The sequence below is a fragment of the Bos taurus genome, chromosome X (assembly GCF_002263795.3).
Source record: "Bos taurus isolate L1 Dominette 01449 registration number 42190680 breed Hereford chromosome X, ARS-UCD2.0, whole genome shotgun sequence".
Taxonomy (NCBI): domain Eukaryota; kingdom Metazoa; phylum Chordata; class Mammalia; order Artiodactyla; family Bovidae; genus Bos; species Bos taurus.
The window spans coordinates 14357965-14372148 of NC_037357.1; the positions used below are offsets into that span (position 1 = coordinate 14357965).

General features: G+C 41.2%; 1 protein-coding gene across 1 annotated transcript; it reads left to right on the plus strand.

Annotated features, from left to right (window-relative positions):
* Positions 1–398: 398 nt before the first annotated feature.
* RBMX2 (RNA binding motif protein X-linked 2) lies at positions 399–13781 on the plus strand. Its single transcript, NM_001256589.1, has 6 exons — positions 399–469; positions 668–783; positions 1903–1954; positions 10211–10340; positions 11956–12133; positions 12588–13781. Exons 1-6 carry the CDS (start codon positions 405–407, stop codon positions 13121–13123), a joined length of 1077 nt encoding a protein of 358 aa, NP_001243518.1. The 5' UTR covers positions 399–404; the 3' UTR covers positions 13124–13781.
* Positions 13782–14184: the final 403 nt, after the last annotated feature.

Consider the following 14184-nt stretch of genomic DNA (forward strand, 5'->3'; position numbering starts at 1 on the left):
CACTCTTGAACAAGGATGCTTTGTTGGGGGTGCGCGTGTGAGTTACTGATTGGGAGTGAAGGATGGAGGCGGAATTTGGGAGCGAAGGCTACGACTTAAGTCGCCGTATCAGGCACTTTTTCAGTCTTAATTCAGCAAACATTTGTAGCTAAGCTAATCAATGCCAGGTGTCGTCCAGGAGCTAGGAGTCCTGAACAGACCAGGCTCGCACCCTTGCCCAATTTTTCGGAGGAACGTACAAATGGACCAGAGAAAAACTCTCTGATTAAAGAGCGAGCACCGCCGAACGAGGAAAGCCGCTGCTAGCTCTAGTGGTCAGGCGCTACGCCCCCGGCGCGCCAGTGCTCTTCCGGCGTGGCGCAAGCTCCGCGGCAAGCAATGGGCGCGAGGCGCCGGGACCGCGCATGCGTCTTGCGGCTTCTCCGGGAAGTTGCTTCCTAGGTTCTGAGCCTGAACCCGCGGAGATGAAGTAAGGCCTTAACTGTCCTCTGAGGAGGGGTCGGGGGAACTGGGGCCCCGGGCCAGTCCACCCGGGCTGAGGTGGTAGAGCATCTGCGGGGCTGACGGGCGGGAGAGGCGGGGAGTCTAGAAAATTAGTCTCTCGGTTTTGTTCTGTTGTACCTCAGGCCGGGGCGCGCTTACATGCCCGCTTTTCCTTCCGGTTTAGCCCTTTAACTAAAGTGAAGCTGATTAATGAGCTGAATGAGCGTGAGGTCGAACTGGGGGTGGCGGAGAAGGTGTCTTGGCACAACGAGTACAAGGACAGCGCTTGGATCTTCCTGGGTGAGGCCCACGTTTTCCTCTCGTAGGGCTCCTCCTTCCCTCCTGCCCTGCTTCCTAACATTTCAGCGTTCCCGCCTTACATTCCTCCCGACATTCACCACCCACATTTATTCCCTTCCGCTGTCTCTCTGTAAATACGTTTTCCTTGTCTGTTTTCTTCCCATGTCTAATTTGCTCTCTCTGCCAAGTCAGTGCTTATAATAGGTACTGCCGGCCGTTCACTGTGCTGAGAATCGTGCCACTTGGTTTCTCAGATACCGTTACTACCATCCTCCTGTCCCTCCCCATTTATACAACTAAAGAAACAGGTGCAGAGAAGTTAATGACTTCAGGTCACATAGCTTAGGAAGTGGAACAGCCAGAACTATGGCACTCTAGAACTCATGGTCTTAGCCCCTATCTCATATTACTGCCAACTCCCTCCCCTCCTCATTCTCCTTCCCTCAGAGTTTATTTTCCTCATCTAATTATCTCCTGCCTTCTATCCGTGGCCATATCACCATCTCTATATTCACTTTGTGTCATATGCGGTAATTTGACAGTTTATTCAAAGAGGTTATTGCACCAGACATTGTGTTAAGCATTTTATTTCCATTTATTTAACTATTATAACAATTCTGTGAAGTTAGAACTGTAATATCCCCATTCTATTGATGAGGAAGGAAACATTTGCAGGGAAAATTATTTCCTATGAAATGCTTAATAATTGACTTTATAATCCTTAGTCCTTGTGAGATGGGGTTAATATTTGCATATTTAAACTGATTTTGGACCTTAGCTGTGAATTTGCAGATAGAGAGCACATGAGTTCAAGATATGTTTTTGGAAGCCAAGTTTTGTGCTGGAAACTATCTGCTTTGTCCAGAAGATTTTGGGTGTGAGGGGGGTTAGTTTGGTTAGGGATGACCCCAGATTTTCCACTCAAAGTTAATCACTCCTTTTTCTGTATTACTGCTGCATTTTCTGTGTGCTTCTGTCATTGCATTAGACTAGGTTCTTTGAGGGAAGGCCCTGTTGCTTATTCTGATTTGCATCCCAGTGCCTGGCCTAGTGCATGCATGGTACATTGTAGACACTTGGTAAGTGTTTGCTGAACTGAAATGTGTTTCTCTTTTTGAGGGGGACTTCCTTATGAACTGACTGAAGGGGACATCATTTGTGTGTTCTCACAGTAAGTCACCTTTTTTTCCTTCTTTTTAGTAAGTCACTTTTTTATTTCTTACCTTCTGGGTCATCAGAGTAGTTTGCTTCCGTAATGCATTTTCAGTTCAGTTCAGTCACTCAGTCGTGTCCGACTCTTTGCAACCCCATGAATCGCAGCATGCCAGGCCTCCCTGACCATCACCAACTCCCGGAGTTCACTCAGACTCACGTCCATCGAGTCACTGATGCCATCCAGCCATCTCATCCTCTGTCGTCCCCTTCTCCTCCTGCCCCCAATCCCTCCCAGCATCAAGAGTCTTTTCCAATGAGTCAAGTCTTCACGTGAGATGGCCAAAGTACTGGAGTTTCAGCTTTAGCATCATTCCTTCCAAAGAAATCCCAGGGCTGATCTCCTTCAGAATGGACTGGTTGGATCTCCTTGCAGTCCAAGAGACTCTCAAGAGTCTTCTCCAACACCACACTTCAAAAGCATCAATTCTTCGGCGCTCAGCCTTCTTCACAGTCCAACTCTCACATCCATACAGGACCACAGGAAAAACCATAGCCTTGACTAGACAGACCTTTGTTGGCAGAGTAATGTCTCTGCTTTTGAATATGCTCTCTAGGTTGGTCATAACTTTCCTTCCAAGGAGTAAGCGTCTTTTAATTTCATGGCTGCAATCACCATCTGCAGTGATTTTGGAGCCCAGAAAAATAAAGTCTGACACTGTTTCCACTGTTTCCCCATCTATTTCCCATGAAGTGATGGGACCGGATGCCATGATCTTCGTTTTCTGAATGTTGAGCTTTAAGCCAACTTTTTCACTCTCCTCTTTCACTTTCATCAAGAGGCTTTTTAGTTCCTCTTCACTTTCTGCCATAAGGGTGGTGTCATCTGCATATCTGAGGTTATTGATATTTCTCCCGGCAATCTTGATTCCAGCTTGTGTTTCTTCCAGTCCAGTGTTTCTCATGATGTACTCTGCATAGAAGTTAAATAAGCAGGGTGACAATATACAGCCTTGACGTACTCCTTTTCCTATTTGGAACCAGTCTGTTGTTCCATGTCCAGTTCTAACTGATGCTTCCTGACCTGCATACAGATTTCTGAAGAGGCAGGTCAGGTGGTCTGGTATTCCCATCTCTTTCAGAATTGTCCACAGTTTATTGTGATCCACACAGTCAAAGGCTTTGGCACAGTCAATAAAGCAGAAATAGATGTTTTTCTGGAACTGTCTTGCTTTTTCCATGATCCAGTGGATGTTGGCAATTTGATCTCTGGTTCCTCTGCCTTTTCTAAAACCAGCTTGAACATCAGGAAGTTGTAATGCATTTTATGGCATCACAAAAGCCCATTTATTTTAACTCTAGACTGACTGGCCTCCCTGCATCGGGGGGCCTGAAGCTTCTGTTCTGGTCTAGATCAGTCCCAGGACATGGTTCTGTAACTCTCCAATGTGCCAAATCCAAGAAGTTGGTTGATACAGGAGCCTGTCTTGGAGATTCTGGTCTATTTTTATTGTCTTTTCACTGAAGCCTACACTGGAACAGACTGGAACTCCTAGGAAGGTACTCTGTTGGCCCATCTCCTTGGGCTCTTATAAACTGGGTAATTCATTCATGGGGCCATTCTGGGCCCACACCTGTGTGGCACTGTAGGATTAGGGCAAAGCACAGAGGAACTGGGAAAAAAGCAAAAGGTTTAGGCAGTAGTTTTTTTCGTTGTTGTTGTTTCTAGTTGAGTGTAAGGTTAGTGAGCAGAGCCCGTCTCTTTAACTGGAGACTGAGAATCACAGGCTGATGAGGGATAAGAATGAATAGGAGAATCTTATATTCATTCTGCTACGGGATGATTGCAGCAGCACTAGGTGGGAGAGAGTCTTGGCAGCTCACATTAGTAGTGGCAGCTGGTAGGAGAGGGGTTGGGTACAACCGCAAAGCTACACAGAGTAGTTAGTCCATAGGTGCCAGAAGGCCTTGGCAGCTCAGAGCAGCAGAGAGCCATGACCCCTGGACTGTGGAGTCCTCAGGCAGAGAACCATGATAAAAGAGGTTGGGCAAGCAGACAGTGGCTGGCACACCCTGGCAGAGGCATTGCCATGGCAGGGAATGGTTGGACCATCCAGTGGGCAGAGGTCCCTGGCTGATTGGTTGGGCCATATATAGGACAGAAGGCCTTGGGAAAGAAATTGGGCAAGAAAAAGGCCATGGTAGAGGGCCCTGGCAGGGCCTGAGGCTGCTTTTTCCAACTCTTGGGTATTGGGAAGTTCACAGTAGGTACAGCCTATAACTTCCATGCCTTTTTGGTAGCTCTGCCTAGTCCAGTCTTCCACCTGGGAGCTGTTTTTGTCTTATTTGCATTGAGTGATGATCACTGGTGTGTGTGTTTAGTCCGGTTCTCTGTTTTGGCTCCACACATTGCTCTCCATGATGATTGCCTGTGTCACTGACAACAGTGGCTTTCAAAAAATATTTTGTTTTCTGATTATCAGAGTAATGTATAGTTGTTGTAGAACACGGGAAAAAGAAAAAAGTACGAAGAATAAAATAAGAATGTACTTTAAGAAAAAAATGTTAACATCTTTGTGTATTTATTGTCTTCTTTTCAATGTTGGGCATTATTTCCAGTATTTTGCTGTTACGAATTATACTGCAGTGTACATTGTGATATATACATCTTTGTATGCCTCCCTGATGGTTTCCTTCATGAAATTAATTTATAAACATTGTCAAATTACTCTCTGAAAAGGTTGTCAGTTTTCACTCTGACTGGAATGCTCATTTTCCTGAATCCTAATCAGTAATGGTTATTTTAAGAAAATATTGCCATATGACTTCTCATTATTATTTTACTTTGCCTTTATTTCATCATCTGGGAGGTAGAACATCTCTTCGTAGATTTATAGGCCCTTATTCTTTTTCTTTGTAAATTGTCTATTAAGATCATTTGCCTATTTTTTCCCTGTTAGTGTGTTCCTCATTTTCTTACTGATTTTACAAGAGCCCTTCATGTATTAAGGATATTAACTTATTGTTTTTAACACTTTATCATGTATTGTATTGCTGTGGACTAATTTTTTTAATTTGATGTGTTATACTACATTGCCATTATTATTATTTCTTGATGCTCAAACTGTCCCAGTTTGGTCTGTAGTTATCCTGTCAAGCCAGCTCCTGTATTCTTTTTTCTTTTACTTTTTCTTTTGAAATACTTGAAATAATTTCTGGGTTAAAACAGGAAAGTTATGAAATAGAATGAAGAATACCTATATCCCCTTTACTCAAGAGTCCCCAGATGTTAGCATTTTATCACATTTGCTTTATTATTTCTCTCCACCTATATGCATATTATTTTTTTTCTGAACCATTTGGGGGTCAATTGCAGACATGATGCACATTTACCCCTAAATTCTTCGGTGTGTATTTCCCAAAATACCGGGATATTTAACTTCAGGATAGTGATCAAATTCAGGAAATCAACACTGTTACACTGTTATCTAATCTATAGACTTTATTTGACTTCCAGTTGTCCTGATAATGTCCTTTATAGCAAAAGGAAAAAAAATGGCTTTCTGGCCTTAATCTGTGATGTAAATTGCAGACGTTTTCTCCTAGTTTGTCATTTGACTTTGTTTATTGTGATTTTTTTTCTTTGCAAAATTATTATTTTTAAATTTTTATGTGGTCATTTATTCATATGTTTAAATGATCTTATGGTAACATTGACTTTTTAGGGGATGTACAGTCCTATGAGATTTTTTTTTTTTGATACTTGAATAGATTTGTGTAATCACCCTTACAATTAGGATGAAGGACAATTCCATCATCCCCCAGACTCCCTCATGCTGCCCCTGTATAGTCTGTCCTCTAATTGCTGGAGAAGGCAATGGCACCCCACTCCAGTACTCTTGCCTGGAAAATCCCATGGACGGAGGAGCCTGGTAGGCTGCAGTCCATGGGGTTGCTGAGAGTCAGACACGACTGAGCGACTTCACTTTCACTTTTCACTTTCATGCATTGGAGAAGGAAATGGCAACCCACTCCAGTGTTCTTGCCTGGAGAATCCCAGGGACGGGGGAGCCTGGTGGGCTGCCGTCTATGGGGTCGCACAGAGTCGGACACGACTGAAGCAACTAAGCAGCAGCAGCAGCAGTGATCAAATTTATCAGTTTTTTAAGCTTCTGGATTTGAGTCATAATTAGAAAGTATTTCTCCCCACCCATCCATGTTCTCTTCTAATACTTGTATAGTTTCAGTTTTATGCATTGAAATCTCTGATCCATTTAGAGTTATTCTGATGTATAGTGTGAGATATGGACCCAATTTCATATTTTTTCAAATGGCTATCTAGTTGTCCCAACAGCATTTATTTAAAACTCTATATTTTCCCCCAGCAAATTGGAGTGTCACCCTTATACAGAAGTATTAACTTGGGAGGTGATTTTGATATCTTTATAATGTTGAGTCATCTTATGCAAGAAAAAGAGGTGTCTTTATTGAAAACTGTGTTTGTGTCTTTCAGTAGTTTTTTTTTTTTTGTTACTTATATTTATTTTAATAGGTATATATTACCACAGCTTTTAAAATCTGTATTTCTTTTTTTTTTTTATTCCTTTATTTCTCATGTGTTCCCCATCCTGAACCCTCCTCCCTCCTCCCTCCCCATACCATCCCTCTGGGTCGTCCCAGTGCACCAGCCCCAAGCATCCAGCATCGTGCATTGAACCTGGACTGGCATCTCGTTTCATACATGACATTTCACATGTTTCAATGCCATTCTCCCAAATCTTCCCACCCTCTCCCTCTCCCACAGAGTCCATAAGCCTGTTCTATACATCAGTGTCTCTTTTGCTGTCTCGTATACAGGGTTATCGTTACCATCTTTCTAAATTCCATATATATGCGTTAGTATACTGTATTGGTGTTTTTCCTTCTGGCTTACTTCACTCTGTATAATAGGCTCCAGTTTCATCCACCTCATTAGGACTGATTCAAATGTATTCTTTTTAATGGCTGAGTAATACTCCATTGTGTATATGTACCACAGCTTTCTTATCCATTCATCTGCTGACGGACATCTAGGTTGCTTCCATGTCCTGGCTATTATAAACAGTGCTGTGATGAACATTGGGGTACACGTGTCTCTTTCCCTTCTGGTTTCCTCAGTGTGTATGCCCAGCAGTGGGATTGCTGGATCATAAGGCAGTTCTATTTCCAGTTTTTTAAGGAATCTCCACACTGTTCTCCATAGTGGCTGTACTAGTTTGCATTCCCACCAACAGTGTAAGAGGGTTCCGTTTTCTCCACACCCTGTCCAGCATTTATTGCTTGTAGACTTTTGGATCGCAGCCATTCTGACTGGTGTGAAATGGTATCTCATAGTGGTTTTGATTTGCATTTCTCTGATAATGAGTGATGTTGAGCATCTTTTCATGTGTTTGTTAGCCATCTGTATGTCTTCTTTGGAGAAATGTCTATTTAGATCTTTGGCCCATTTTTTGATTGGGTCATTTATTTTTCTGGAGTTGAGCTGTAGGAGTTGCTTGTATATTTTTGAGATTAGTTGTTTGTCAGTTGCTTCATTTGCTATTATTTTCTCCCATTCTGAAGGCTGTCTTTTCACCTTGCTAATAGTTTCCTTTGATGTGCAGAAGCTTTTAAGTTTAATTAGGTCCCATTTGTTTATTTATAAAACACTGGTGAAAGAAATCAAAGAGGACACTAATAGATGGAGAAATATACCATGTTCATGGATTGGAAGAATCAATATAGTGAAAATGAGTATACTACCCAAAGCAATTTATAGATTCAATGCAATCCCTATCAAGCTACCAACAGTATTCTTCACAGAGCTAGAACAAATAATTTCACAATTTGTATGGAAATACAAAAAACCTCGAATAGCCAAAGCAATCTTGAGAAAGAAAAATGGAACTGGAGGAATCAACCTACCTGACTTCAGGCTCTACTACAAAGCCACAGTTATCAAGACAGTATGGTACTGGCACAAAGACAGAAATATAGATCAATGGAACAAAATAGAAAGCCCAGAGATAAATCCACGCACATATGGACACCTTATCTTTGACAAAGGAGGCAAGAATATACAATGGATTAAAGACAATCTCTTTAACAAGTGGTGCTGGGAAATCTGGTCAGCCACTTGTAAAAGAATGAAACTAGAACACTTTCTAACACCATATACAAAAATAAACTCAAAATGGATTAAAGATCTCAACGTAAGACCAGAAACTATAAAACTCCTAGAGGAGAACATAGGCAAAACACTCTCTGACATACATCACAGCAGGATCCTCTATGACCCACCTCCCAGAATATCAGTAGTTTTTAAGAGTTTTCTTTGCATAGACCTTGTACATTGTTTGTTTTTACATTTATTTTTAAGTATTTTATCTTTTTGCTGTTGCTGTTACAAATGGGGCTCCTCTTTCCTTATATCTTATTGTTTGTAAGAGGGTGGTTTATTTTTGTTGTCTTTATATCTTGTTATCCTACAGATTTGTTATATAGTTTGTTTTTATCATTGTTTATCATTGCTTCTCTTGGGTTTTCTATATATATCATCATATATAATCTTCATACAGAGATAGCTTTACTTTTTTAATTAATTTTTAAAATTAGAGTATAGTTGATTTACAGTGTTGTATTTGTTTCTGCTGTGCAGCAAAATGAGTCAGTTATACATACACATATATTTATTCTTTTTTTATATCTGTTTTCTCCTGTCTAATCACATGGGCCAATACCTACAATATTAAATAGTGTTAAATAGCTGAATACCATAGTTGAATCATTTCTAGTGTTTTCTTTTAAGTAAGATTCTAGATTTTGGGCTGAGGTATATGTATGTGATCATGTTATGACATTTCCATCAGTTACTATTGTATTTTTATGACTGTAGTTTTAAATTTATGAAGCTTTAACTTTTCTGGAATTAATTTTTATATAATGAGTAAGGTAGAATTTTTTCTATTTTCTTTTTCATTAAATTATGTCTTTATTAACTTCCACCTACCTTCCTTAGATTTACTCTCCCCCACTCCCCTGTGGCTTGTGGGATCTTAGTTCCCTGACCAGGGTTTGAACCTGGACCCTGGCAGTGAAAGCACCAAGTCCTGACCACTGTGACTGCCGGGGAATTCCCCTTTCCTTTTTAACAATAAAATTCTTTAATGTTACAGATTTTCCTGAGTGTGTGTGGTTTTAGCCACATCCTGTAAGTTTTGGTGGGCTTCCCTAGTAGCTCAGACGGTAAAGCATCTGCCTGCAATGCAGGAGGCCTGGGTTCGATTCCTGGTTCAGGAAGATCCCCTGGAGAAAGAAATGGCAACCCACTCCAGTATTCTTGCCTGGAGAATTCCATGGACAGAGGGGCCTGGCGGACTATAGTGCATGGGGTCGCAAAGAGTCGGACAAGACTGAGCGACTAACATACACTAAGTTTTGGTATATATTACCATTTTTGTTGTTTTCTAAATACTCTACCATGATTTCTTTATTTTATTTCACTTTCTCTTTCATCCAGTAGTTAGCCTGGAGAATAGGTTTCAAGTTCTAGTTAGGGCATTTTTTGTTTTGAAATTATTGTTGCCAGCTGTTTCATATTTTGATTGGAGAACATGGTCTGTGCTGTTTTTGGAGATGATTGAGGTTTACTTTGAGATCTAGTCTATAGTCAGTTTTAATATTTGTTTCATGGATTCTTGAGAAGAAACTCTTTGTACAATCGAATATATCTGTATATCTATTAGTCTGATGTTAATATTTTTAACAATGTAATTGTTATATTATTAAGTATATGTTTATTTGTAGTTATATAATTTTATATTAATTCCTCTGACTTATTTTTCTCAATTTTATGTGTTGTGAACTCAAAGTGGTGTGTTAAAATCTCTAATAACTTTCACTCTTAGTTGCTCTTTGTATTTTTAATTAAAATTTTGGATGTGTTAATTTATGTATAAAATTTCATGACTTATGTATTAGGACCTTTTTCTGTGTAAAAGAGCCCTCGTAGTCACATTTAAATGTTTTCTTTGGTTGGCCTTGAATTCATCTTTGATCTTAGTACTACCACCCATTTTTTAAATTAGGTGTTCTTGATATATCTTTTTCTAACTTTTAATTTTTAACCTTTCTTTGTCATCTTGTTCTCAGTGTGTCTCCTATACAGATTATATTATTTGAATTTTGTTTTGTCATCCAATCTGAAAGTTTTTACATTTTAAATCAATAGTGTCTTACTCTTTTATAAATTAAATAGATACGGGGAGATTGTTAACATTAATCTGGTACGGGACAAGAAGACTGGGAAATCCAAAGGATTCTGTTTCCTCTGCTATGAAGACCAGAGGAGCACAGTTCTGGCTGTTGACAATTTTAATGGGATCAAGGTGAGTATGCTTACTGAACAGAACTTTTCCATTGTGTAGGGTTTCAGTTTCATTTCCCAGCTGATGACTACAGGCTCAAGGGCAGTACTGGTCATCTGGGTTGCAGAGGTGTGGCGACATACTGACTGGGAAATGACCCCAGGAAATAATTCCGTTGGCTCATGACCCTGTCAACATGTGTTTCTTTTCCCCATCTCTTAGCAAGCTATGTCCTCAGGAGCATAGGTACCATGACCCCCCACTCCCCTTCATCTTGCACCCAACCAGGCGTCTGTTTTTCACCTTTTCTTCCTCACACTCCACTCTCATTTCTGCTGTATTGGAGAGCAAAGAGACTAGCAAACACTGCAGTTTCATGCTGTCCTGTATCAGGGAATTTGGGGTTCTATCATGGTTTCGTGGCTGAGGACCTAGCCATGTATGTCTCTCATATGTCTCCATTGACTTAGCAGTACTGGGCCCTGAAAATTCTCTAGTTAAAATCTCATGACAAAGTCTATGAAAGTAACTCATTCTGAAGTTTTCTGTCCTCTATTCTCTCTCCTCCACCCTTGTAAATGAGACAGGGTGAGTGATGACATGAGAGTGAGACATGAAAAGGGAATGGGGCAAGTCAGGGTTATCTATGCTCCACATGCTCCCTGTGCTCATTTAGGAAAAGCACTGCCATTGAATGAGCATTGTCACGGGTTGGAGGGGTGACTCTTGACTTGGAGAATTTGTCACTGATTGCGCCAGCAGTGAAAGGAAGTCACCATAAAAGGTTACTTTATTCTACCTTTTATGGTGGAATGGGATAGGTGAAAGTACTCAGGCTTAGGGGTAAGAGTAAAAACTTGCTCTTGAATGGAACAGTAAAAGCCAGACATTTCACATTTCTGATGGCATTGCCTATAGAATAAGTCTGTATCTGCCCAAATGTTTTTGTTTTAAGTGAGGGTTTAATTTTTTGTTGTTCACCTGGAGAGTTGTGATTCGCAGTGATAGTATCAGCATGAGCCAGTGGTTCCAGTATGGTGGGGGTGGAGCAAGGAGTGAGGGCTTAAGAGAAAAGAAAGTAGTCCTTTCTAGATTCCTTACCTCCTCCCAGCTGTTGTTCGCTTTGGCCTTATCCATTTGTGTTGAGAAAGCAGCTGTAGCATTGAGCTGAATTTTAGGAATTCCCTTTAGCTTCCAGACTTTTTCACAGTGTGTTTCACCGTAAATTAATGTTACAGATGGAAGGTAATTCATGTTTGTGCATCTAAACTCTTGCAGTTTTCCATGCTGCTTATGCTTTGGGGCAGTACTTCCCAGGCTCTTTTCACTTCATGGCACACTTATAACGTGGAGATACTTATATAGAACTCTGATAAACTGATGAGGCTCCCAGGATCTCCAGCTGCCCCAGGCTCTACCTGACTGCCCCCAGGGTTGAGCGAATGTGTAGGGATGTGTGCTGTGACACATCACTTGAGCAGGTCTGCTTTTGAGATTTTCTGAGAAACAGAATTAGCAAGAGGATAATGGGAATGGTTCAAACCATGGATTTCTGCAGCTGGGTTCAAATAGATATAAGGCTCTGTTTGGTAGCAAATAGTTAGCTATCTGCTAAAGCAGTGCCTGTTTGTCCTAGATCAAAGGAAGAACTATCCGAGTGGATCATGTATCTAACTATCGACTTCCTGAGGACTCAGAAGAAATGGATGAGGTGACCAGAGAGCTGCAGGAGAGGGGCTGTGGGACTCATACTCCTCCACCAAGTTCATCTGAGGGCTCTGAAGATGACAAACCCACCAAAAAACACAAAAAAGGTAAATGGTTAAGGCCTATGAGAAGATTCTGGGTAGGCTTAATGTTTGCTCTTCTTAGCCTTCACTGAGAGTTGGTAGTCAGTTCTCAAGTGTGAAGGGGGCAGGTGTGGGGAACCTTACTTTAACTGGGGAAGAAGAAGTATCAGCAGAAGACTAATGCTGTGGGCTAAATTCTGGCCACCAAAAGGCATATACTGAAGTCCTAACCCTCTGGTACCTAACGTGACTGTTTGGAGGTAGGGTCTTTAGAGAGAGAATTAAGAGCTGGAGTTGCCTTATACAGCAACCTGACATGTTAAGGGTGACAGACATCCAGCTTGGATTCTTGGAGGCACTTTTCTAGAAGTAGAGACCGTGAGTGGTTCACACTGCTGCCAAGCATGCTATCCTTTTGTATATCCTCCATCTTTTCCATCTTCTTTTTCTTACTTATTGTGCCCCTCTTTTCCTCCAGACAAAAAGGAAAAAAAGAAAAAAAAGAAAGACAAAGAGAAGACTGGCCGGGAGGTACAGGCAGAGCAGCCAGCCTCCTCTTCATTGCCCAGAAGCAAGATGATAAAGGAAAAGGATGACCCTGGCTCTAAAAAGCACAGTGGCAAGCACTCAGAGACGGGAGAGAAGGGTCAGAAGTCAGAGTCCAGGGAGGTGCGGAAGTCCCACCCCAGTTCCCCTGAGGTCAGGATGACCTGCCGTAGTGGAACGGAGGACCAAGAGAGGGAGCCAAGAAAGGAGAAGTCCAAGCATGAACACAAGTCATCAAGCAGGAGGGAAGAGAGAGAAGACAGGCACAGAGAGAGGGACAGGGGTCGAAGCTCAGACATACATTCCAGACGACATGACAGGCGCTCTGAGGGGCGGCATGACAGGGGCTCTGAGGGGCGTAGTCACAGGAGTAGAAGTAGGAGCCGAGATAAATCCCACCGGCACAAAAAGTCCCGGCACTCCCGGGACCGGGAGTCCTCTAATCCCAGGGAGCTCAGGTATCACTGATATCGCAGCCTGTTCAGCTATTCAGCACGGTAGAATTAAAAATGAACTGTATTTTTCAAATACAATGAAATTCAGTTATTCTTTTACTATATTTACATGTAAAGTCTTTGAGAATGAATTCTTTTGATCCCTTGAGTATACTAATCATCAAGAGAGGTGTAGTTTTTAACAGCTAAATATCCTGGATTTTTGAGCAGAATCCATTGTCCCTGGGAATATACTTGGTACTTTTGGCACATACCAGAGCATTCATGTACCTAGATCTGGGTTCATAAATATGGCCATTGAATTCATGACCCCAATTTATGATGAAATGGCCAGGAAGGGGAAATGCCAGACAGTTCTAGAATTCTAGTCTTTGTGCTACATGTTAAGAACCTTTCCAGTTGGCAGCTATAACCACTGAGCAGAGAAGTGTGGCTTAACTAGGTTCAGACAGGTTGCTATGAATGTGATAAGGATTCTTAACATCAGCCTGCTCCTTCCTTATTTTTGCCTACCTGCCCCCTGTTTTTTGAAATTATAGACATCTTTTTTCAGTTTTGCTGTTTTTGTTTTGGTTGATATGTCTACATTTTTTTCCTTATAACTTATTTATTTTATTGAGAAGAAATTCACATGAAATTAACAATTAAAAATTATTTATTTTTTAATTTAAGGATAATTGCTTTACAGAATTCTGTTTTCTGTCAAACATCAGCATGAATCAGCCATAGGTGTACATATGTCCCCTCTCTCTTGAGCCTCCTATCTCCCTCCCCATCCCAACCCTCTAGGTTGATACAGAATCCCTGTTTGAGTTCCCTGAGACATAACAGTAAATTCCCATTGGCTATCTATTTTACACATGTTATTGAAAGTTTCCATGTTACTCTCCGTACATCTCACCCTCTCCTCCCCTCTCGCTGTGTCCATAAGTCTGTTTTCTATGTTTCTCCATGTCTGCCTTGCAAATTCATCAGTACCATCTTTCTAGATTCCATATAGTGCATTAGTATATGATATTTATCTTGAAATTAACCATTTTAAAGGGAACATTCAGTGCAGTTTGGTACATTGAC

Excerpts from the sequence above, each read along its gene's own strand:
- RBMX2 (NM_001256589.1), top strand. The coding sequence starts at position 405 with ATGCGTCTTGCGGCTTCTCCGGGAAGTTGCTTCCTAGGTTCTGAGCCT. Across the intron at positions 784-1,902 it reads CAGCGCTTGGATCTTCCTGG|GGGGACTTCCTTATGAACTG; the intron begins GTGAGGCCCACG and ends TCTCTTTTTGAG. Across the intron at positions 1,955-10,210 it reads ATCATTTGTGTGTTCTCACA|ATACGGGGAGATTGTTAACA; the intron begins GTAAGTCACCTT and ends TAAATTAAATAG.